We start from the raw sequence: 23207 nt of genomic DNA on the forward strand, positions 1-23207 counted from the left end.
AACTTTTTTACTTTCACTCATTAAATCTAAATTAGTTTGAATCTATTTTGTGGAATTATAAATATATTTTCTTCTCATTGCGCGCTGTTTTGAGGCCACTGGTGTATCATTTCCACATCACACCACAGATGTAGTCTAATTTACCAAGATAACAACAACAAGGCCAGAAGTACGAATAACGTGGATGAGACAGAGGGAGTCAGTGATGTAAACAAAGACATTCCTGATCACCTGATCATCATCATCATGTTTTCTCTGCTTGTGATGTATATGGTAGATGTTTAGCCTGGATACATTCATTAGATAACAACCTTTGAAATTGTTTTGCATTAATATATTAATATGAAGTGAGGGTCAGTTACCAGCGTGACACTAAAACAGGTAGTGGTATTGACCACCTTTTACATGTCAGAGCCCAAACCTCTTTACTTTAGTAAAGGATGTGTGTACTTGTGTCCTTTCTGTATAACACTCAGAAGGAGTGTCTTAGCAGATGACATTGTGTTTCCTATTTATATTAAACGAACTGTCAACACCACCTAACACTTTTCCCTCCCCATGTGTCCCACGTGACGCTTTTACTTAGTACTTGACTACACAGTGCAGTAGTATGTGGTTTATATGTAACCCGTATTTGAACCCTAAACCAATCGTGGTGTTTATTGCAGTGCCTACACGGGACTGTTACGGCCGCATAGCGGGTCAGCAGCCTGAAAGCCCGGACGAGTGGAGCACCATGAGCACGGCCAGTCCTTTCGCACCGAGAGCCAGCGACTCTAGCGATTCCGAGGGTAGTGAGACACCTGCCGGAAAGCGGTGAAACCGTCGCGTTCCAGTGAATCTAATTAACGACACTTTGGCAGTGTTGTCTGGGAAACGCTTTCAGACACTAATCTACTTTATTTTCGTTAGATTTAACTTTAGACTGTATCGGTGCATTGTATTTAACATTTTTAACCCACATTCTGATACATACATTATTATATATATTATATATAAAGGAAACAGGATCTACGAAGCGGAAAAAAAACAAAGCAGAGAAATATGATAGTTCCACAGCTCGACTCTCCAAATCTCGCGTTGTTTGGATGCTGAAGTCTCGCGAGCAGCTGCGAATTCCGAAAGCGAAGAGGAGAAATGGAGAGATGAGGGCTGAAAAGGAACCGACAACGGGAAACAGAGAGAGAGGCGTCGTTGAGATACAGTTGAGAGACGCTCCGAGAGAGCAGGAGAACGCCACGGCAAATTCGAAGCACAAAGAGGAGAAAAAGGAAATCTTTACCAAGGTAGGTCATCACTCGGCGCTCGTGTGACGGTGCGTTTAACTCGGCGCCGTCCAGCTCGTGATGAAGGATTCAGCACCACAGACAGCGCACCAGGAGCGCCGCAGGAAACGAGGTCTTCAAACCACACCAACCATCCAGAGTAAAGATCTTTAAGATGATGCATTTAGTACAGTGCGTAAAACACATCTAAAACATAATGTGCATTGTTTAAATTGGCAAAAAAAAAAAATTATAAAAAAAAATAATTTTGCCAATAAAAAAAAAATAAAACAAACAAAAAAAATTATATTTATTCACACATTTAAATGTCTGTGCTGTGCTCATAAGGGAGCACAGGCATTTTCGTAAAAAAAAAAAAAGAGCAATACAAGTAGATTACTGTATAGTATATTAACGCACACACACACACACACACACACACACACACGCAGAGAGAGAGAGAGAGAGAGAGAGAGAGAGAGACCAGAGTTATATGAGTTATGTGTGCAGCAGTGTGTGCGTGGAGTAAAAGTGCAGGAAGCTAGGGTCAAAGTGCAGGGTCAGCCGTGATTCAGTACTGTAAAAATTCAGTACTGTAGGTGTTATTACAATACTTGGCATTGATTTGTGAAAATAACACACAGCTCCATTTTCTAGGTCGTGATTCGACGTCTTCCACCCAGCCTGTCAAAAGACCAGCTTGAGGAGCATCTCAGTCCACTGCCTTCTTATGACTACTTTGAGTTCTTTCCTGCTGATCAAAGGTATTTACATTTTGATAAACATATAATGTAGAAGACTCTGATAAATGTATTCTTAATGGAATATATCTTTAACAAACCTGTTGGGGTTTCATTCTGCAGCCTGTATCCACATCTTTTCTCCAGAGCATACATCAACTTTAAAAACCCAGAAGATATTGTTCTTTTCAGAGATCGTTTTGATGGTTATGTTTTTATTGATAATAAAGGTAAGGTTTTTATGTTCATATATTGTATAAAAGGAGACACTTGCATACAAAGTTATTTGGAAAGCAAGGATGCCTACTTTCACACCCATTTTTTTTTATTGGTTTTCTTAGTCTGTGACCTAATGAATCAGAATCAGAGTTATTTCTTTGTCTGCCTCTTATTTAGGTCAAGAATATCCAGCAATTGTAGAATTTGCACCTTTTCAGAAAGTTTCCAAGAAGAAGCTTAAGAAGAAAGATGCCAAAGCAGGAAGCATTGAAGAAGGTATTTGTAATGGTTGAAAAATACATACTTTTTGTTATGTTTTATTATTATTATTATTATTATTATTATTATTATTATTATTATTATTATTATTATTTTAATACTCCAAATGTTTGTTTTTCCTGTTAGATCCAGAATACAAACGATTTCTGGAAAATTACTCTTGTGATGAAGAGAAGTCAATGGCCAATCCAGAAACACTATTGGGTGAAATTGAAGCTAAAACAAGAGAGCTCATAGGTAAATATGTACAGTACTGTGTCACCATGCCAAGCGAAAGTGATTGTGGTTTCATTTGTACATTTTATATAGGTTAGAGTGCAAGACTGATTCAGTTACTACTGAAACTATAACTTCTTTTTTTTGCAAAATGATGATGATTCATTTCCCCATTTCACTTAATTTCAGCTAAACGGACAACACCACTTCTGGAATACATTAAGAACAAGAAGTTGGAGAAGCAGGTTGGGATACTGAATTGATCTTTAATTTGTTCTTTAAAGTAGTGAAAGGAAAGTTTTTCTATGTATTAATACTGTAAGGACATATGTTTATGCTTTTTTATTATTATTTTTTGTTTAATACAGAGAATTCGGGAGGAAAAAAGAGAGGAGAGGAGACGCAGAGAACTGGAGAAGAAAAGGCAAAGGGAAGAAGAGAAAAGGAAACGAAGGGAAGAGGAACGGCGTAAACGTAAAGAGGCAGAGAAGCAAAAGAAACTTTCAGAAAAGGAAATCAAAATCAAGGTCTAACCACTTCCTCTTTCAGAATCTTCTTCTAGATGTTTGTTCTTTGCCAGTGTGTCCATTTTGTAAGCAAGGTACACTAAAAGTTTTCGCATTGTAGTTGTAATAATAATTTCAATGTTTCTGTAGCTTTTGAAGAAATGTGACAGGGATGATGAGGTGGAATCAGATAGACTGAAAGAAAAAGGAGACAGTGGAGAGACAACAGAGAGGAATAAGTGGGAGAAATCAACAGGCCACACTAAGGCAAAAGAACTTAAAGACAAGTACAGAATCTTTTCATGCTTTATATTTAAATAGACATGTAAATGTGATTCCCGTAGAAATTTTAACTACACAATCCTAAGAACTGGAGTGTTGTTTGTTCTTTTATTCTCTCTACTATACAGTAGAGTTCAGGAGAGTGATAAGGAGCAACGTGAAGGACATGGACGCCGACAGAGAGATAAAGACCAGAGAGGCAGAGAAGAGGAGCGCAAGCGGCAGCGGCATCACTACGAGTTTGACAAGTTCATGCGACGCAAGGAGGAGACAAAATGGGGCAAAGGCTACTGTCATGACCGGGCAAAGAAAGATGGCCATCACCATGGCTACTCCTACTGCTCTGAAATAGGGGACAAGTCAAGCAAGGAGGACAGGGATGAGATGGGGAGCAGGAAGGAGCGTATTCGTAATAAGGTGAGCAAAAGTTGATAGAACATCAGTGACACCACCACAGTCTATATATTACAATCAACAGGCTCTAGTGCTATCAATGCATAACTAATCTACTCAGCGTTCAGCAAAAAATGTACAAAACATCATTTGGTGGTTTGTTAAGAACATCACATACATTATTTAAAAAAGAGCACAAGCACGTGTCATGGCATTATGAGCATAAACCAAATATACTCATCAGTCTGTTTGCCCAATACTCAGCTATGTACTACATCAATGTTACAGTCATTAGTGCAGGTTTTTCTTTAAACTTTTCATCAGTCATTGTCTTGAAGTTTCATTGTGTCAGTGGGTTTGCAATACAAATCCTCCTCCCTCCTAGGGTTTGTATCGCAGCCCAGGCTTGTGTTGTGAATGCTGATGTGCTGTCGAGGCAGTTAGCTGTGAATTTAGCTGTTGGCAATTTTGGGCTGATGATTGATGGAAGGCAACATGTCTCTCAGTCTGTATTAGTGCATCAGGAGAAAAGGACCTCCCAGTCTGAGGGGCCAGACCAGATAGGAGGGGCTCTGCCAGCCAAGGTACAGCTAGCCTTTGAGCCTTTCTACCCAAGGGGAGGGGATACCACACTGATGTACGCTGGGAGGCCCAACACTTTATCATGCTAGGCCTCGTTGTTGACAGCAAATACTACAACATGTTAGTAATAGTTTTTGACAACTGCCAATTGTCATTCCAATTTTAAACTATGCACAAGACCAACACTGTCCATTTTTGTATTAACATACATTTGGTTTATATAATAATATATTCCAGAACATTATAGTGCTTTTGCTGTCAAAAACATATCGTGTGCTTTTCTAAAGTGTAAATACATTGGTAGGACATTGGTCAGAGCCAGAGAGTATTTCTATTCTGGTAAATTAGGGCTTTGGGAAGGTCTTACTGCAGTTGCAGAGAAATAAAATGTGAGTCCCTTGCTTTTGTCTTCTGTGTCTTAATATTATCTCGGGAACAGGACCGACCTGCCATGCAGCTGTACCAGCCAGGAGCACGTAACCGTAAGCGGATGGGGTCTGGGAACAAAGGCTTTGACTTCAACCGGCTCTCTCCGGAGCCAAGCACTGAACCCTGCTATGAGCTGACCATTGGAACAGGCTCTGAAAAAAGTGGGGATGAGTGATAGAAAACACTTGTTTCATTTCAAAAGATTTGTTTGGACAGAGAATAAATCCTCTGATCACATTCTCAATGTTTTTCATCCGTATTCCCATGCACCGTGTCAGCGGTATATTCAAAGTCATAGATTATGTTAATGTTAATAGATTTTACTGTAGGTTTGGTTTTTCATGTCAAAGAACACTGCCTCACCGGATTTACATTTTTCTACATTTTTCACAACATATGCACTTATCACATGTTGATTTTTTATTTTATTTTTTACCTCCACTTGCCTCATCATTTACAGAGGACAGATTTATATGTGTAGTATAGTACAGATAGTATACAGATTTTACTGTAAAAACCATAAGCAGATGTTGTGAAATGCATATTTTTTAATATATGAAATATATGTTTCTGTTGTGCAACTGCAGAATAGGTTCATAAGAGAAACTAATAAAATGTATGTGTGAATATGCAGATTATTTATTTTATCTTGGATGTAAAAATATCTACTCTATTTAATAATTCAGCATGTGCATCCTTATTTTAGGTTAGAATGCTAAAATATTAATGCCTGATCTTTTACACATTAAACTGACATTTGAGCAACTACTCTTGTAGCACACCAACAGTACACTGAGCCTAGTTTATTATGTTGATTGTAACAAATAGGTAGGAGCCAAGAAGTACACATTTTGGCTTTCATCAAATGCTAACAATGTCATGTGTCTAACATGAATATTACTTAAGTCTGTGTCAAATGTCAACAGAGCATTAATCATACAGTTTATATGGTTGTATAATTCATTGGAATTGTGATTTACATGCCTATGTGACCCTCTGTTGTTTTTTTTTTTTTTTTTGGTAAGGATTACCAGGTTCTTTTGCTCTCCTTCAAAAGACAAACAAAGTATTTTAGTATTATTATGATAAAAATGACATAATAATGCAATTTAATAGATTTAATAATATTTTTTGTAAAATATAATGAAATTTCAGATTGTAGAGAGAACATTGAATCTATTTGTTAAAAAAATACTTTAATGACCTGAACACTAAAATATCAAAACCAGGACAGAAATTTCATACACCAAATACCAAAAATTTCAGTGACTATTTTACAAGCCATTCATGAAAACAGTTGACATAAAAATAATTACTTAGCAAATGAAAATATTTTCAATATAGTGGAAATAACTATAGTTACAGTGCCCTCCACAATTATTGGCACCCCTGTTTAAGATGTGGTCGTGGACTTCTCAAAATTCTCCTTTTTTTTAAAACAACATAGAACCCAAATGCAAAAAAAGAGAAAAATCCAACCTTTCATTTAAGTACATAACTTTGGTGGTAAAAAAAATCATACATTTAGAAAAAAAAAGAAACTTGAAATCATGTGTCCCACAATTATTGGCACCCCTAACAATTCCTCTGAAAAATTTAATTGTTTTTTTTTTTAATATATATTTTTCTGTAGTTGCTAAGGTTGGTCAGGGTATCTAGGGACTTTTAATTAGTAATTTATGATTTCCTGTTTCCCTGGGGTATACATATGACGTGACACAGAGGCCTAATTCTCTTACCCATTTGTCAACATGGCAAAGACAAGAGAACACACCATTCAGGTAAGGCAGATGTGTGTCGACCTTCATAAGTCAGGCAATGGCTACAAGAAAATAGCCACTCGCCTTAACTTGCCGGTATCTACAGTCAGAGGAATCATTAAGAAGTTTAAAACAACTGGAACAGTGACAAACAAGGCTGGAAGAGGTCCCAAGTTTATCTTGCCACAACGCACAGTGAGGAGGATGGTAAGAGAAGTAAAAAAATTTCCCAAGCTCACCGTCACAGAATTGCATCAAAGAGTGGCATCTTGGGGTCACAGAGTCTCCAAAACAACCATCAGATGCTCTCTACATGCCAACAAGCTGTTTGGGAGGCATGCAAGGAAAAAGCCTTTTCTCACTAACACTCACAAACGTAAACGCCTGGAGTTTGCTAAGCGGTACTGGGACTTCAACTGGGATCGTGTGCTTTGGTCAGATGAGACTAAGATTGAGCTTTTTGGCAACAAACACTCTAAGTGGGTCTGGCGTAAAACAAAAGATGAGTATGCCGAAAAGCACCTCATGCCCACCGTGAAGTATGGTGGAGGATCTGTGATGCTGTGGGCCTGTTTCTCCAAAGGCCCTGGGAACCTTGTTAGGGTGCATGGCATTATGAACGCTTTGAAGTACCAGGATATTTTAAATAAAAACCTGATGGCCTCTGCCAGAAAGCTGAAGATGGGTCGTCATTGGGTCTTTCAGCAGGATAATGATCCAAAACATGTGGCAAAATCTACACAAAAGTGGTTCAGCAGTCACAAACTCAAGGTCCTCCCATGGCCATCTCAGTCCCCAGACCTCAACCCAATCGAAAACCTGTGGGGCGAGCTAAAGAGACGAGTGCATAAGAGAGGACCCAGGACACTGGATGATCTAGAAAGATTGTGCAAAGAAGAATGTTCAAAAATCCCTCTCTCTGTGTTCTCCAATCTTGTGAAATGTTAAAAAAAGGAGATTAAGTGCTGTCTTGTTGGCAAAAGGAGGTTGTACAAAGTATTAACATTAGGGGTGCCAATAATTGTGGCACACATGATTTTTTTTTCTAAATGTGTGATTTTTTTACCACCAAAGTAATGTACTTAAATAAAAGGTTGGATTTTTCTCTTTTTTGCATTTGGGTTCTATGTTGTTTAAAAAAAAAAGGAGAATTTTTTGAAGTCCACGACCACATCTTAAACAGGGGTGCCAATAATTGTGGAGGGCACTGTATATAACTATAACAACTTCCTATTATAATATTACAAAAAAACAATTGTAAAATTATTAAACCATTGTTATTACTATTTATTATTATTATTATTATTATTATTATTATTATTAATACTAATTTCAAGCTTTACATTTCCCGAATCATTTGGCAGATAATATTGCTACTTTCTACAAATCTGTGCTTAGACTATTTTAAGACGGAAATCAGTACAGAAAAATACAGTATTCTTATATTCGGTTTATTGTAAACTTCTAATAGTAAATACTAAAAAAAGCAGACTATTTTATATTTAGTGAATATATCTTAAACAGTGTGTTATTTTTTGCAGTATGTAAACCCATGGTGAGCACTTAAAATATTATCCCAATACAGTAAATTTTTTACAGTGACATTTTCCAAGCTGGCACAGCAGGCTGATGAGGTTAAAGTTTGAAAGGAATACAACAGAACACTGCCTGGCTTTTGGACTTGATTTAACTTTTGATTGAATGTTTTAATGATAATGATTTAATGATGTATGTTCCGTGTCAGTTGTTGAAGTAAAAAAAAAAACGTTTGCTTATTCTAGACCTAGAAGTTTTAAGAATAAAAACTTTTTAACAATGACAATAGATTATACTAATGGCAATCTATCTTATCAAAAGAACCATTTCTACTTCAGTATTCAGTCACCCATGGCCTTCCTTTTCTCTTATCTGCATTTCATCTCACCATCTGATGGTGCACAATATGTGAGAGTTTAATAATGTTGGGTGGTGCAAGTTACATCCTGTCTACATTTGAGCCTAGTCATATGCATCTACCAGGTTTGACTCAATTTCCAACTGCAGACAGTTGTAACCAGACATGAATGAAAAACGTTAACTGATTTACTAAACCACTCACTTAACAGGATGAAACTGAGTTTGGTTGAGGCCTCTTCACTGATGGGATTAACTCATGTTACTTTGCAAAAAACCACAATTAAATGACTATTCTATTAATACTTCTAACTTCTATTTGAGCATTGCTTAAAGTTTAGTACCACAATACCGCAGTTAACACAGGAAATAATCGATAACCTAGGAATAATAGAAGGTTGTATTGTTGTATAAAATCTCATGATATGCATAAACAAGTCATATTTCTCTTCTGCTTCACATAAATATTTCAGCTTTGTTAAAGCAAGAAAATTTGATCTGGCTTGTTCTGAGGCTGACAAAAGATACTTCACTACTGTGTGTTATAAAGAGGTGCTTTACACAATACAGTAACGTAAAACCAAGCAGCAATCTTTAACTGGTTAAATATCTATAATATATAAAGAGGTACAATCATTTTGAACAAATAAGCCTGACCGTGTGTCTGCATTTCCTTTGAAGCTGGTTCACCTATCACACACTGCTTTGCCCACAGAAAGTTGAACATCGAGAATTATGCGTGAGTTGGTACTTTCAGGGTTATGTATGCCACATAACACTTTTTTGTATCGGTTTGAATCTCCATTTTTGCATGTACAGCATAAACTTAGGACCTGTTTATACATAGGTTTGACAGATACATAGCAATCTAGTCAACATGAATGTGATATTTTCAACAAACAGTGTAAATTTTAAAGATTACAAGCTTTTTACCTCTGAATGTATAGCAGTATATTGTTAATGCTTGTTAAGAGCCCAAAAGCACCAGCTTGGCAGTGCTAGGACTTGAACTAATGACCTTTCAAAGAAGGTCAACATACAAACCACTGACCTACCACTTCCCTGATTATACGTTACTAATGCAAAGTGTATTAAATGACAAGAAAATACTTAATTACTGCGGGAACTAAGGAGTAATAACTACAATATATACTACAAATAATCCAAAAATGAACAGGAATCTAACATAAACCCCAAACTGTGTCTTCATGATTGCATTCTTTGAGACTTGAAACATGGCAAGATGGTCAAAACCTGCTGTTGCATATTAGAATAACAAACATATTGATAGATAAATAGATCTGACAGTGGTGATAAATCGCTGACACTACAAAAAATTAATCTTTTTCTAGGAACTTCTCCTACAGGCAACAAGCATAAAGCTTTAAATATATCTGGTTAAAGATGCACCCCACAAATTACAGAATTTGTAAGCAAAGCAATACATCATAAAGATTAATATACAACTAATATAAGTCAACAAGCATATGAAAAGCATTGTCATCTAGCAGCACTAGCATTCAAAATCTTTGCAACATATACACCAAGGACTAAATGAATAAGAATTTCATTTTTCTTTTTGTTTTACAATTCAACAAAAAGACAACCAAGTGCAGTTAATTTTATATCTGTGTTTGATGCAACGTCTGTTGATAGTGTAGCGTCTAGTGCGTGTTATGGTTAGTGTGGCATGTCTTCCTTTCCCACATCCTCACTCACCTTTATACGTTTTCAAGAAAATTTTGTTTAGCATCATAATTCATAGTTTAGTGTTGCAGTAATACAATGAAACTGGGTCTAGTTTTTAATGGTTATTTCACATTAAAAAGGAAATAAAACAAAAATTGTAAATACTTTCATCCACAATATACCACAAGCTGCACAGTTTTAACATTTACCTTAAAAAATGAATTTGTTAGGGCTGTATGTACAGTATGTATCTGTTCAATAATATTTTTTCATGCATACATTTTGGGCTAATCCGTGAATTTGAGAAGTCTGAGATGACGCACTTCCCCTGTGTTAACAGAAACAGATCTTAGAACAAGTTGTTTCCTGAATGAACAGTCATTGCACACTAACGGCCTGTATTACACGTGGGAGTCTACATGTGCTCAGTTGGGTAAGTGCACTGGAAGGCACCTTTAGCCACAAACATAAAAACACTTCAGAAATTGACTCTTTGTTTGCCAAGGATTAATGAAAAAATATTGTAATCGAGTCAGTGTGGAGTTGATGCGTTTTACTGAGGAACAGAGTAAACAAAAAGAGTTGTGATTTGATATGCGAAGTGTGCTGAAGAACAAGTATGCTAACATATTGTGTACATCAAAGCAGTTGTGTGGAAAACAATGCCTTATTTTGTTTTGTTATCATTTGTTACTTGAAAGAAATGTGATTTAGGACATATTGAGGCTATCACTTAAAAAAAAAACAAGTCATTTTAGTCTTCCGTCAGAGCTACCACAACACACAAAAAGCAAAGCTAAAGACAATTATGATCATTCATAGTAAATAGAAAAAAATAATAGAAGAGGATATGAGTTTTTTGTTTACTCTAAATAATGGAAGTGGTATCTAATGTGCTATAACTTTATGTAGAAATATGCTTATTGAACTCTTATAAAAAAACAAAACAAAACAAAAAAAATTTGTAAATTTTGTTGAAGTTGCCTAAATATAAAATATACATGCCATTTGTGCTTGCTAAGATATTATTTTTCTACTGATATTTTAAAGTTACAAAATATATAGTGGGGTCCAAAATCTGAGACCACTGGTGCAAATGCTTCTGTTTTTATTATTATTATTTTTTTTACATTTCGCACAAAGGTTTTATTACAAATGATACTTTGACAAACGATTCTCTTTAATCACCTGATCGGAAAATAAAATCTTTAAAACATTTACATGAATTTCAGGGTTTCTTACTAATTATTATGCCGTCTTTTTTGTTTTGTTGACAGTGTTTACTCAAGTTAACATGGATTCCACAAAACATTTACATTTACATTTGCAGCATTTAGCAGACACCCTTATCCAGAGTGACGTACAAAAGTGCTTTAAATCTTTAGTAATGAATAAATCTACACTGGTACGCCAGATTACAAACTTAATATAAATATAACCCTAGAATTCTACAAACTTGGAAAGTGCTAATTTAAGTGTTTCAGGAAGAGGTAGACAAAACCTTATGATCCATGTTAGACCAATCCATTAGGGTTTCGTCTGAACACTGAACACTTCAGTGGAAGAGATTAGATTTATGGATGATCTGACCCCTTTTTTAAAAAAAAAGTGGTGTTACAATGGTCAATGTCACAGATTTGCTCACGTTCCAATAGTGAGTGAGAAATTGTGCTACATCTTTAATAATAAATAGTCAAGATTGCGCAAGATGCATATTTTTCTCTTTTGCAGTAGAATTTATACAATTTTAAAATGTTCTGTTTTATTTGCCCAGAAAACTGCAAGGCTCTACCAGACACAGTTTGTGCTGATAAAAAAAAATAAAATAAATAAATGCATGGGTAATTATGTAACATGGTTTATTTATATATGCGTGCTAAATTTAAATAGCTGTCACTAGCTCAAGTAAACATATGAATAGTATTAATAAACAAGTTAAAACATCCAAGTCAAATAAATATTTTATGAATATAATAAAGATTAATAAGATCATAAAGTGCAACAAAATGCTAGATTATATATAAGCATGTCACCTACACATTCTGGATGTTTTATGAGTGGTATGACAAAGAGCACATATGAAACCTCAGGGCTATCTGTGAAAAAAAAAATCAGTGCAAAAAAAATCAGTGCAGAATGCACATGCAAGAACATTTCCACCTGCTTTAAAAAATGTTTATTAATCAGATATTTGTACATGGTCAAAAGCTTATTAAGCTTTTAGATAAACCAAATTGCCTTAATGCACAGGCAAGTTGCATTGCAAGATTAAGCATAACCTCATATCGTGAGAAATTTAACCAACACTTCTGCACATCCTGTATTCATACTTGGTTGCACTTTAACATCAAGAAGTATCTGCTGTAAGTGTGAACTTGGTGTGTGAAAAACGGTGTAAATAAAAAACACCACGGAAAACTTTTTTTCAGTGTTGAATACATACACATATGATAGAACAAATGCAGGTTAGATGGAAATCATTAGTTGCTATTAGTTAATTGCTGAGGTATATTACTTGCATATTGACATATTAACATTGCCTGACATAAACATAAACATGTTTTGAAAGACAATGTAAATAATGTACAGGTTGGATGAAATGCCAAATCGCTCTTTCTGTCTTTCTGTGCAGGGGAGAAAAATAAACTCAAACATGCCTCAGCGTACCAACGCCAGCAGTATAGATAATACAACCCTGTCTATACTTCAAACCACATGGACTAGTAACCTTGTGTCAGCCGTCTATGTCATTGTGACCATAGTGAACCTCTGTGGAAATGGGCTTTCCATGTGGCTGCTGTTCTTCCGCACCCACCCAAAGACACCTTCTATCATCTTTATGATCAATCTCACTATCACTGACCTGGCACTGGGCTTAGCACTTCCTTTTCAGATCATGTACCAAATGCAAGGCTACAACTGGACCCTGGGCTCAAGCATGTGCAATGTACTAACAGTTACCTTCTTTGTTAACATGTATTGTTCCATTTTGACTATGACGGCTATCAGCATTGACCGTTACATGGGGATTGTGAAGCCAATGCAATTTAGACGGGCAAATGTCAAGGCCAGGTATGCCATTTTTGCATGCATCGTCATGTGGGGCATAGTTCTGGCAGTTCTCAGCCCATTGGAGAAGACGGATCTGACATTTAAAGTGCCAGAGCTAAACATTATTACTTGCTTTGACATTCTAAAGAAGGACATGCTCCCATCAATTGCACACTGGGCAGCCTTCCTGTTTGGCATGTTTTTCATTCTGTTTCTCTGTCCCTTCATCATAACGGTGTGCTGCTACACAAGGATTATCTGCGTTCTCGTCAAAAATTCCAAAAGCAACCAGAAAGGGCGTGCTGTGCGCCTGGCTTTTATTGTCTTGTTTGTGTTTACGTTCTGTTTTGCACCCAACAACATATTACTCTTGGCCCACACAATAGCAAAGCTTTATTATAACAAATCTCTCTACATGTACTATAAGTTGTCCCTGTCATTAAGCTGCATAAACAGCTGCCTTGATCCATTCATCTACTATTTGGCCTCAAAGGATTTTCGACGAAAAATGAGACAGATGTTGAAGCTGCAAAACCACAGCACTGTGGATATGGAAATGAGTGAAGCACGGAAAGAAAGTTTACTTTCGGCTCGTACTGGTTCTATAGGTAAAGCCGATGCTAGACACACAGAGAAATAGATTAGTCAGGCCATTTCAATCTTATAGTTGTAAAACATGTCGTATTAATTTGCACCAGGTTTTACTTCTCCTATCATTGTTTATTTTCAGTTTTTATTTTTTGATCTATGATGAGGAAACCATCATGGTCACATGAAATTTCTAACGAAATCCCACATTTGTACTATTTGTACAGTCTTTCTTCTTTTCTTCCGCATTGTTGACAGTGTTTTAACCATGCTTTTATATGCTTTTACTAATATTTTAACAGCGTGTTTTATGTGATTTTGTAGCCCATTCCATGTGGTCACTATATGAAGTGACTACCTCTGAACAAACTATATTGCAATATTGTAAATTCTTACAGTATTTTCACAGAATTTGTCAGTAGTTTGTTCCGCACAATTCCATAAATATTATTTGATTGACATGCACTTTTTATAGATCTCGGGGATTTATATGGTAACATTCTAGCTGAATTTGTTTTCTTAGTTCAGTTCATTTCTTTAAAAGCTCATAATTGTATGCTAACAAATGTGTTTTTTGGTTAACATTGTATTGTTTACATTGTTTACATAATGCAGTATAATGGAGGTCTAAGGTAAAACTTTGGCCTTCACAATAAATGTTGCTTATTTAAATAAAGATTTTCCACCTGTTATAGTATATACGAGCCTGTAGATTTAACAGTAGGTTCACCAACAGATCTGACTTATTGACTCACTTCCTAAACCTAGTCACTGACTAGCAAACTTCTTTCTAATGCAGTGAAAATAGCATTTAAAATATAACATCCTGTGAAAGCCACAAGGTAGGCAACACCCAAGAGGCACCAAACAACAGTGAAAAAACACACTGGCTTGCTGAAAAAAATAAACAACAGAAAATAGTCCTATTGCCAGAAATGAATACAAATAATAAAGACCATATGTAATAAGATAAGTATGCAAAGTTTTAAACAATGCAGGAACAATCTCATATGCAATATTTCTAGATGTAATACTGAAGCATGACATCTTATTTGTGCTTGTAGCTCAGAAAGCATATCTTTAATTTTATTGAAATTCTTCTAACAGCTTGTTTTAGTGTCATACTGTGTAGAATACTTGCATAACAAGCGCAACATCTGATAAAACTATATCTAATACCACTATGCAAGAAGTCATTCAGGCTCATACATTTGGTTCAGTATCTTTTTAGATTAAATAATTTTAGATTGTGGATTATCAGAGAAAAAACCCTCAATAACTATAAAACTGATATATATATAATCTCTCTGTTGCCATTAGACATCTACCTTCATGTGGGAAATTAATTGTTTTGAAGAGATTTGCCTTAACTCCACCCACATTTCAAAATAAATTCTCTGGGTGTATCAGTACACATGCATGACATGACATGACTACTCTGGTTACAGTAGATCGTTCAGTCAAAAAAATATTCTCACACACAAATGTGTCATTTTATTATATTTTATTTTTATATATACTCTATTGCTGTCACATCTTGAGAATTCATAGATACTTTTTACGTTTCTGCATTGATTATTACATTCTATTTTTACTCTGCCATTTCCCACCACTTCTTACAAGTGACTTCCTACACTAAAGCATAACATCAACCAGTAATGTCTTAATATCTTAGTTCATGAGTAAAACATTCTTGTGCTGTCAATGTCTGCAACTTGTGAGTTGCATCACAAGCAAACAAATTTGACTCTTGAAGAGCAGAGGGAACAATGACACACTGCCAGGGCTGTATCAATACAGTAACAAGCATGTATGGAAAAAAGCTTTCTCTAACATTAAAGCAATGTTCCCCGAATCATAATGAATTATTGCCATCATTTTAAATGAATATTAAATTGAATAAATATAAAAGTTAACAAATTCATTAGAATGAAGAGCAAAAAAAAAAAAAAAAAAAAAGCAACAAACTAAGTTCATAATCCAGATTTGTGGTGCTTTAGGACTTTATTCATCAGAAACAAAATCATGCAGTTCCATGGAATCAGCCAAAAACACAGTCAAACCACAATCTTTATATATCCTCTTTTGCAACCTGTGTAACCCCCATCTATTTTATTTTCCAACACGTAATTACTCTGCCACCAATATCTCTAAATGCTTAGGTTCTTTCCAATTTAATACAAATATATGGTGGGAAACCCCATGTGATGCCTTGGCCTGTTGATAACCCTCTAAAATGGAAACCACCTCAGACCCTGACCATCTATTCCTTTGGCACATTGATTAGTAAAGTTGTCGTGGTCAAACACAAATCAAAATTAAACAGCATCCGTAAATACACCAGAGTGCTATTGTATCTCCTTTATTATCATCGTCCATGTTCACCCTGTTGACGATCTACTCTCTTTGATGACGCTGCTTTACCACCGGTAGTGTAGTTCCCAGTTTGCCCGTTGACAGCATTAAAATGTACAGGGTACAGGGCTTGCCAACTTCCTTAGTGGTGAATAACATGCGTGGCACCACGATGCAAATACGCATGCGCAGGCACGCCCCGCCCACCGCGTTCCGGTTGAGCTTCGCGGTGTACACGAGAAGGTCCGAGTTGCAAGTGGTGCAGGTAAAAATCGACTGCTTCTTGCTTTGAGAGCCCAAAAAAATCTAATGTAGGTTTAGTATATCTAAAAAGTCCTAAATTTGATATGGTAGAGTCGTTAAAGTGTCACTGACATGTGCAGTCAAACCCATGTATCATATCTAACGCTGCTGTTAAATGTTAATGTTTAAAATGCATTGTATCAGTTTAGATTCGATTATTTATCACTAACATTACTAGGGACAACCAGCAAAGCAGCACCTCGATCTGAAATTTAAAAAGAGTAAAGGATCTACTGAATGTAAACAGTACCCTCAATCCTTATGAACTACATCTACTCACTTTTAATGGCTATTAATCAAAATAATATATGCTTTCTAACACATGTTCTGAATTTGTTGTTTTTAGATATGTGCTTGACAAATATCAGGAACACTGAATTTAGGCTTTAGGAGCCACAGTATTTTTGTATTTGTTTTTGTTTTTCATATTTGCTCACAATAACTGAAATTGTATGAATATAACATGCACAGATCTCTTAATGACTGTCCTGCCTCTTATGGTAGACCTCTAAAAACAAAAGGATGTTGCACCCAGTCATATCTAAGCTGCGTGGCAAGCTCGTAGTTCTGGCCAGTGCATCTCCGAGGCGACGAGAGATTTTGACCAACACGGTAAGTTTAAAACAGCATCATGGGAAACAATGTAGTAATGATCACAATTAATTATACACCCTGTGTCTGTGTAGGGTTTACGTTTTGAAGTGGTGCCCTCATGGTTTAAAGAGACTCTGGATAAGACCTCATTTGAAAGGCCTTATGAATATGCAGTGGAGACAGCAAAGCAAAAGGCCCTGGAAGTGGCTCAGAGAATGAGACTTGTGAGCTTGTTATTTCTGTTCCCAAAAATATCGGGTTCAGATTTTTCTTTTTGTCTCAGGTGAGAGTTTCTTATTTAGGTGTTAATCTGTGTGTCCTAACTTCTTTAGAAACACCTGAAAAATCCAGATATAGTGATTGGAGCAGACACTGTAGTTGTAAGTAAAGGTGCATTCTGTTAAATACACATTGTTTGTTAGATAAATGTCATAGTAATTGTGCATTTTACTGTTCCCAGACAGTAGATGGGTTAATTCTGGAGAAGCCCGTGGACAAGGAAGATGCATACCGCATGCTGTCTAGGTGCTTTGGCCTAAAATAATGAAGCTAGATGTAAAAATATATTATACATGTGTAATATATGTTTTATACTTTGCCTTTATTCATGACTGTTACTTTTATTATGCACACATGTTGCAGATTGAGTGGAAAAGAGCACAGCGTATTTACAGGAGTAGTCATAGTCCTCTGTAATAAAAGAGAGGGTATGTTAACTGTAATCTTAACTTAATGTTTAGCTGGATAGTATTTTTTAAGGGGAAAGCTGATTTTTTGTCCCCACTGGATTTCAGGTGGAGAAACAGAACACAAAGTGGTGGACTTTTCTGAGGAGACAAAGGTGAAGTTTGCAGAGCTGTCTGAGGAGATGCTTTGGGAATACATTAACAGTGGAGAGCCCATGTAAGTTCATTTTTCAGCTGCCAAATTTGCTATTGATTGATACAATGTAGATTTAGTTTGATAATGACAAGCTAAACAACACAATTTGAATCTGTGCCCTTTAGTACAGATTAGTCCATACTTATGTTTACTTCATACTAATGTTTGCTTTTTCTTGAAAAAGACTTCCCCTGATTTCTCAGAATTCTCATAAGTCATAATCAGATTGAATTCTTAACTACAATTACCTTTTTTTGTTGAATTATACAAAATTGTGCTTTCTGACCAACACCTTTTTATAGGTCTTTTGTAAAAACAGTTCCTACATTCCTATATCTTTGACAGGGACAAGGCTGGTGGTTATGGGATCCAGGCTTTGGGTGGCATGCTGGTGGAATACGTGCACGGAGATTTTCTCAATGTGGTGGGCTTCCCACTAAATCACTTCTGCAAACAGCTGGGAAAGATTTACAACAGCTGCCCTGAGATAAAGCACAAGGATTTGGCCATGTGTGAAGAGCCGTGGACTTCAGTCAGCTGTCAGTCTGAAAAATGTGTAAAACCAGAAATTAGCTACTTCAACCACTTTGACTCGGTGTGCAAAGTGGTCAAACCTGAAGATAACAAGGACAACACTGAGGGCTTCCCACAAAACATATTGGAACTACTAGATGGATTTAAAGCTTCAAAGGTTTGCAATGTATTGATATTTGAAAGATGATAGCTGTGAAAAAAAAGTAATTGCCTTGCTTGACAGTCAAGAATATGATGCTTTAGAATACTGTAATATATTCTGGATTTATGTGTATAATTTTACTGTTCATCATTTTTGAATACAGAGAAAAATGACACATGGATCACAACCTGCTAGAAAAGTATCCAAACATACTAAAAAATATAATTTAATGCTTAAACCGAAATAATTTCTTTCACACCTATTCAGTATAAAAACAAAACAAAATTACATCGACAATTGTAGCAGGTTGATATACGTTCAGGTTTGCAGGTTGTGGTTTTGACCATACCCATGTGCAAATGTGGGTGAGCATTTCTGAGTCAAATCTAGCAGTGTATGTCATCAATAAACATTTTAAATATTGCATCCACGTACAGCTCAAACTAATGTCTTTAGCTAGTTTCCGCCGTCTTTCCAGTATATATATTCCTGCTTATATTTAACCCTTCTGGGGACTATGAAGGTTTCAAATAGGTGCCATTATAGGTTTTCAATTTCATAAACAGATAAAGATGAGTGAATAAAAAAAGGCTGAAATTTCAGGATTTCTTAACATTTTGGATTCATCTGATAATATATAAATTTTAATACCTGATACCCTCTACCAGACTTTGTTCACAGCATCCAGACTGGGAGTGTTTGACGTTCTAAACGTCTCTGGGCTTACAGTGGAGGAAGTAGCCAATCGAATCGATGCCTCGTTGCTCGGCACTGAAAGGTTACTGGATGCTGCTGTGTCTTTAGGGCTACTGTATAAACTTAAATGTGAAGATAAGCTTGGTGAGTTTTGATGATATAGGTTAATAATGAATTCAACACAATCCAGAATAAGCTTAGTGTCTCAGTGCAATACTCACCTGTGAAAACATAAATAAATCGAAGTAAAGACTGCGTTTTGTCATGTTGCAGCAGTGAATGTTGTTTGTGCTGATTATATTGTGTATATTTTCTGTCATAGTGTATCGGAACACAGACCAGGCCAGACAGTTCCTGGTATCAGACAGTCCCCTCTCTCTGCATGCATATATCCTGCACTGCAATGACAAGATCTGGCCGCTTTTCACCGACTTAGAGAACGCTGTCAGGGAGGGCACACGACAGCATGAGAGGACTTTTGGGAAGAAGTCTGAAAATGTGTTCAAGGTTGCTCATGATAGTAAAGTTGGTGGTGCAGGATAATAATAATAATAATAATAATAATAGTATTAATTTACAGTATATAATACAGCATTACAGCACAATAGAATTAAATGCAAACAAGAATTGCAATTTTTGTTTTTTTCTTTTTTTTTGTAAAAGGATGTCTATTTCAACAATGATGAAGTAACTGTTCACTTTATGAAGGCCATGCACAGCATTGCTAAGGTGACTGGAAGAGATGTGGCCACAGCATTTGATCTGTCTCACTTCAGAACAGCCTGTGATGTTGGAGGTAACGCTGTTGCGCTTCGTGTATGTACTGTATATACAGTGGAACCCGGTTATGTCGAGGGCCTAGGGGACGCCAAAAAGCGCCGAGATAACCGATGATCGAGATAAACGAAAACCAATATGGCGACAATATATTAACGTGCTTGAAATTTCTTTATGTACATGATGTGCGTTATTAAATGAGAATGTACATGCACGTGTTTTGGAGGTTTTTTTTACACAACAGCGTTGCAGCGATTTGTTTGATTGGTCATGCGGATCGAGATAACCTGTAATGCGAATGATAAGGAGGCGGAAGCCGAAGTAAACGCAAACAAAGTGTATTGAGAATACTCAGGAGATAATCCACCAATACTTGTAGAGAAGCAGTAATATCCACTGGTGCGCTACGGGAGCGCCGCCGCCGAAGGGGGCGTGGCAGGGGGATTCCTGACATAACCGACGTTAAGTGGCAAATTTGCCCCCCTTGTGATCGCGATGATAGGGTTCGGCGACATAAAAGAATCTACATAACCGATGAGAAAATGCTAAGACAAAGCGAGAATTTGGCGGTTCCACTTCAAAAACATCGACTTAATAGGGTTGGCGAGTTAACCGAGGTCGAGATAAGTGGGTACGACTGTATATATATATATATATATATATATATATATATATATATATATATATATATATATATATATATATACAGTCGAACCCACTTATCTTTACTCATTTACTCATTGGTTATGTCGATTCTTTATATATATATATACAGTACAGACCAAAAGTTTGGACACACCTGCTCATTCAAAGAGTTCTCTTTATTTTCATGACTATGAAAATTGTAGAGTCACACTGAAGGCATAACTATGAATTAACACATGTGGAATTATATACATAACAAAAAAGTGTGAAACAACTGAAAATATGTCATATTGTAGGTTCTTCAAAGTAGCCACCTTCTGCTTGTGAAGCAGTGAATCAAAATTTAATGTACTAACCATTTAGATGCTAAACTCACACTAAGGATTTGCTCTCTGTATCTCTGTATTTTATTTTCACAGGCTGTACTGGTGCCATGGCATATGAGTTTACCAAAGCTCATCCTGAACTATCTGTAATAGTTTTTGATTTGCCAGCAGTTATTGAAATGAGAAGTCATTTCCAATCTGTAGAAGAGGATAGCAGAGTGTCATTTGTTGCAGGTCAGCACAAATTTGTATACCTTCAGATTTTTATTCTTAATATGTCACTAATAGTAAATGTCTATGTAAATAATACTATTTTAAAATATTAAATCTTATTGCAATGATTAGCATTTTCTTTTTGGTGAACATTTAATATGTTTTCTAACTAATTGCTTTATACCTGCCTCCAATTTCTTTAAAATTCTTTGTACAGCAAGCCATATTTCCCCTATTCTTCATGACGTCTCTGGTTCAACTTCAGGCCAATCTTTGCTTCCAGTTATTCTTGACTTCTCTGCCTACTGATCTCGATTTTTGCCTTATGTTTTGGATTGTTTTCTGGTTTCATATTTCTTAAATTTCATGAAATCTCATGTTTAATTTCTTGGAATTCTTTTTATTTGTATTTAAATAGTTAAAATGAATTGTCAATTTTCTATGTTTAAGTACGAAAACTATGTGGGATGCAAACTTTATAAAATTGTGTTAGTTATTAAGTCATTGAAGTTGCATTAAAGTGAGGTCATATTACTGATTTTAAAATACTGTAATTGTCTATTTTTGTGGTATTAGGAGATTTTTTCAAGGATGACCTACCCAAAGCAGACCTCTATATCCTGGCACGAATTCTCCACGATTGGTCTGATGAGAAGATTCATGAGCTGTTGAGTAAATTGTCCAAGACATGTACTCCAGGTAAGAACATTCTGTCTGCAGACCAGACGACTGCCTCTACAATACCCTATTATTAGCATTAATTAACACAAAGTGTTAACATAAAGTTGGTTAAGAAAAGTATTCAAACCCCATTCTATTTTTTTACATTTTTATTGTGTTTGGATTTAATTCATAATGGATTACAATTTTTCCAGTAATCTACACAAAATAACCTATCACGACAAAGCAAAAACATTTTTCTAAGAAAGAATGGGACCCCTCCCAAATCCATGTGTGCAAATATTGTATAGTATTACACAAGAAGCTGCAATTGCCAGTTCTAAAGACTTTTTTGCTTTGTCACTAGGGGTTACTGTGAGTAGATAGACAGCAACAATGAACTCTATTGCACAATATATTGTGCAGAAATTGTATTTCTTTTGCCAAATTACTGTATATGAAAAGGTAATCATATAAAATTTATATTTTTTTTATCCAGCTGACCTTAAATAAACATTTGTGAAAGTTGTGAAACATTGTGACACTCTGTCCATTGGGTCCAAACGTTTTAGTTTTATTTACAGTAGCTGATAAGCTCTTACAAATTGGTCATTCATTAAGTAGAATGAACCATTTTTATGTCACTGTGATACAGGCAGTGGTTTGCTGCTGTCAGAGATTCTGCTGGATGAGGACAGGACCAAGCCGAGTCGAGCCCTGCTGCAGGCACTCAGCATGACTGAAGGAAGGCAGAGGAGTGCTGCAGAGTACAGTAACTTAATAAAGAAGCATGGCTTCAGTCCTGTACAAACCCGATACACAGGCAATATGCTAGACGCCATGCTTTTTGTGAAAGATGATGAAGCTTAGCCTGTTTATTCTGTGGTTGCCTGAAAAGCTGAAAACGATTAGAAGGATTTTTATACTAGATGGCAACTTAACTGTCCAGGAATGTATCAATTGTCAGTTAAATGTTTTAAGCTGTCTCCTGTACATCTGTAAAAAAAATAAATAAATCAAGAACTAAAAGATAGAAGATGCATTTTCTGTCCACAAATGTAATAAAAGTGACTTGTATAAAAGTGGTTTGGTTTTCAGTGTCCACAGATGAGCAGACATGTCACTAAACTCTGTGCTGTTGACTGGCAAGGTTCAGTGTGTCTATGTGGTGCAGCTTCTTAGTATGCT

The 23207-nt window shown here is 36.1% G+C and overlaps 3 protein-coding genes across 4 annotated transcripts; all 3 read left to right on the forward strand.

Moving 5' to 3' along the window:
* The first annotated feature begins 977 nt into the window (after window positions 1–977).
* Window positions 978–5538, forward strand: upf3a (UPF3A regulator of nonsense mediated mRNA decay). 2 transcript variants are annotated; one of them, XM_046841102.1, is made up of 11 exons: window positions 978–1286; window positions 1923–2029; window positions 2129–2235; window positions 2402–2500; window positions 2630–2740; window positions 2909–2964; window positions 3088–3246; window positions 3376–3512; window positions 3636–3924; window positions 4407–4484; window positions 4922–5538. In XM_046841102.1, exons 1-11 carry the CDS (start codon window positions 1089–1091, stop codon window positions 5084–5086), a joined length of 1506 nt encoding a protein of 501 aa, XP_046697058.1. In that variant the 5' UTR covers window positions 978–1088; the 3' UTR covers window positions 5087–5538. The 2 variants fall into 2 exon arrangements, with proteins under 2 accessions (XP_046697058.1, XP_046697061.1); XM_046841105.1 differs by lacking the exon at window positions 4407–4484.
* A 5087-nt stretch (window positions 5539–10625) lies between these two features.
* Window positions 10626–17152, forward strand: p2ry8 (P2Y receptor family member 8). The gene is made up of 3 exons (XM_046845073.1): window positions 10626–10686; window positions 12886–13912; window positions 17022–17152. The coding sequence occupies exons 2-3, from the start codon at window positions 12907–12909 to the stop codon at window positions 17060–17062; spliced, it is 1047 nt and encodes a 348-aa protein (XP_046701029.1). The 5' UTR covers window positions 10626–10686; window positions 12886–12906; the 3' UTR covers window positions 17063–17152.
* On the forward strand, window positions 15880–23104 carry asmtl (acetylserotonin O-methyltransferase-like). The gene is made up of 14 exons (XM_046845072.1): window positions 15880–16512; window positions 17055–17162; window positions 17237–17368; window positions 17477–17524; window positions 17605–17669; window positions 17787–17851; window positions 17939–18047; window positions 18372–18717; window positions 19371–19542; window positions 19721–19905; window positions 20062–20194; window positions 21240–21380; window positions 21936–22058; window positions 22675–23104. Exons 1-14 carry the CDS (start codon window positions 16360–16362, stop codon window positions 22887–22889), a joined length of 1995 nt encoding a protein of 664 aa, XP_046701028.1. The 5' UTR covers window positions 15880–16359; the 3' UTR covers window positions 22890–23104.
* The last annotated feature ends 103 nt before the right edge of the window (window positions 23105–23207 follow it).

The sequence above is a fragment of the Silurus meridionalis genome, chromosome 3, assembly GCF_014805685.1.
Source record: "Silurus meridionalis isolate SWU-2019-XX chromosome 3, ASM1480568v1, whole genome shotgun sequence".
In the NCBI taxonomy this organism is placed as follows: domain Eukaryota; kingdom Metazoa; phylum Chordata; class Actinopteri; order Siluriformes; family Siluridae; genus Silurus; species Silurus meridionalis.

Excerpts from the sequence above, each read along its gene's own strand:
- upf3a (XM_046841102.1), top strand. The coding sequence starts at position 1,089 with ATGCTGAAGTCTCGCGAGCAGCTGCGAATTCCGAAAGCGAAGAGGAGA. Across the intron at positions 2,030-2,128 it reads TTCTTTCCTGCTGATCAAAG|CCTGTATCCACATCTTTTCT; the intron begins GTATTTACATTT and ends TTCATTCTGCAG. Across the intron at positions 2,236-2,401 it reads TGTTTTTATTGATAATAAAG|GTCAAGAATATCCAGCAATT; the intron begins GTAAGGTTTTTA and ends CCTCTTATTTAG.
- p2ry8 (XM_046845073.1), top strand. The coding sequence starts at position 12,907 with ATGCCTCAGCGTACCAACGCCAGCAGTATAGATAATACAACCCTGTCT. Across the intron at positions 13,913-17,021 it reads GGCTCGTACTGGTTCTATAG|ATCTCTTAATGACTGTCCTG; the intron begins GTAAAGCCGATG and ends TAACATGCACAG.
- asmtl (XM_046845072.1), top strand. The coding sequence starts at position 16,360 with ATGTACAGGGTACAGGGCTTGCCAACTTCCTTAGTGGTGAATAACATG. Across the intron at positions 17,852-17,938 it reads CCTCTGTAATAAAAGAGAGG|GTGGAGAAACAGAACACAAA; the intron begins GTATGTTAACTG and ends ACTGGATTTCAG. Across the intron at positions 21,381-21,935 it reads CAGAGTGTCATTTGTTGCAG|GAGATTTTTTCAAGGATGAC; the intron begins GTCAGCACAAAT and ends TTGTGGTATTAG.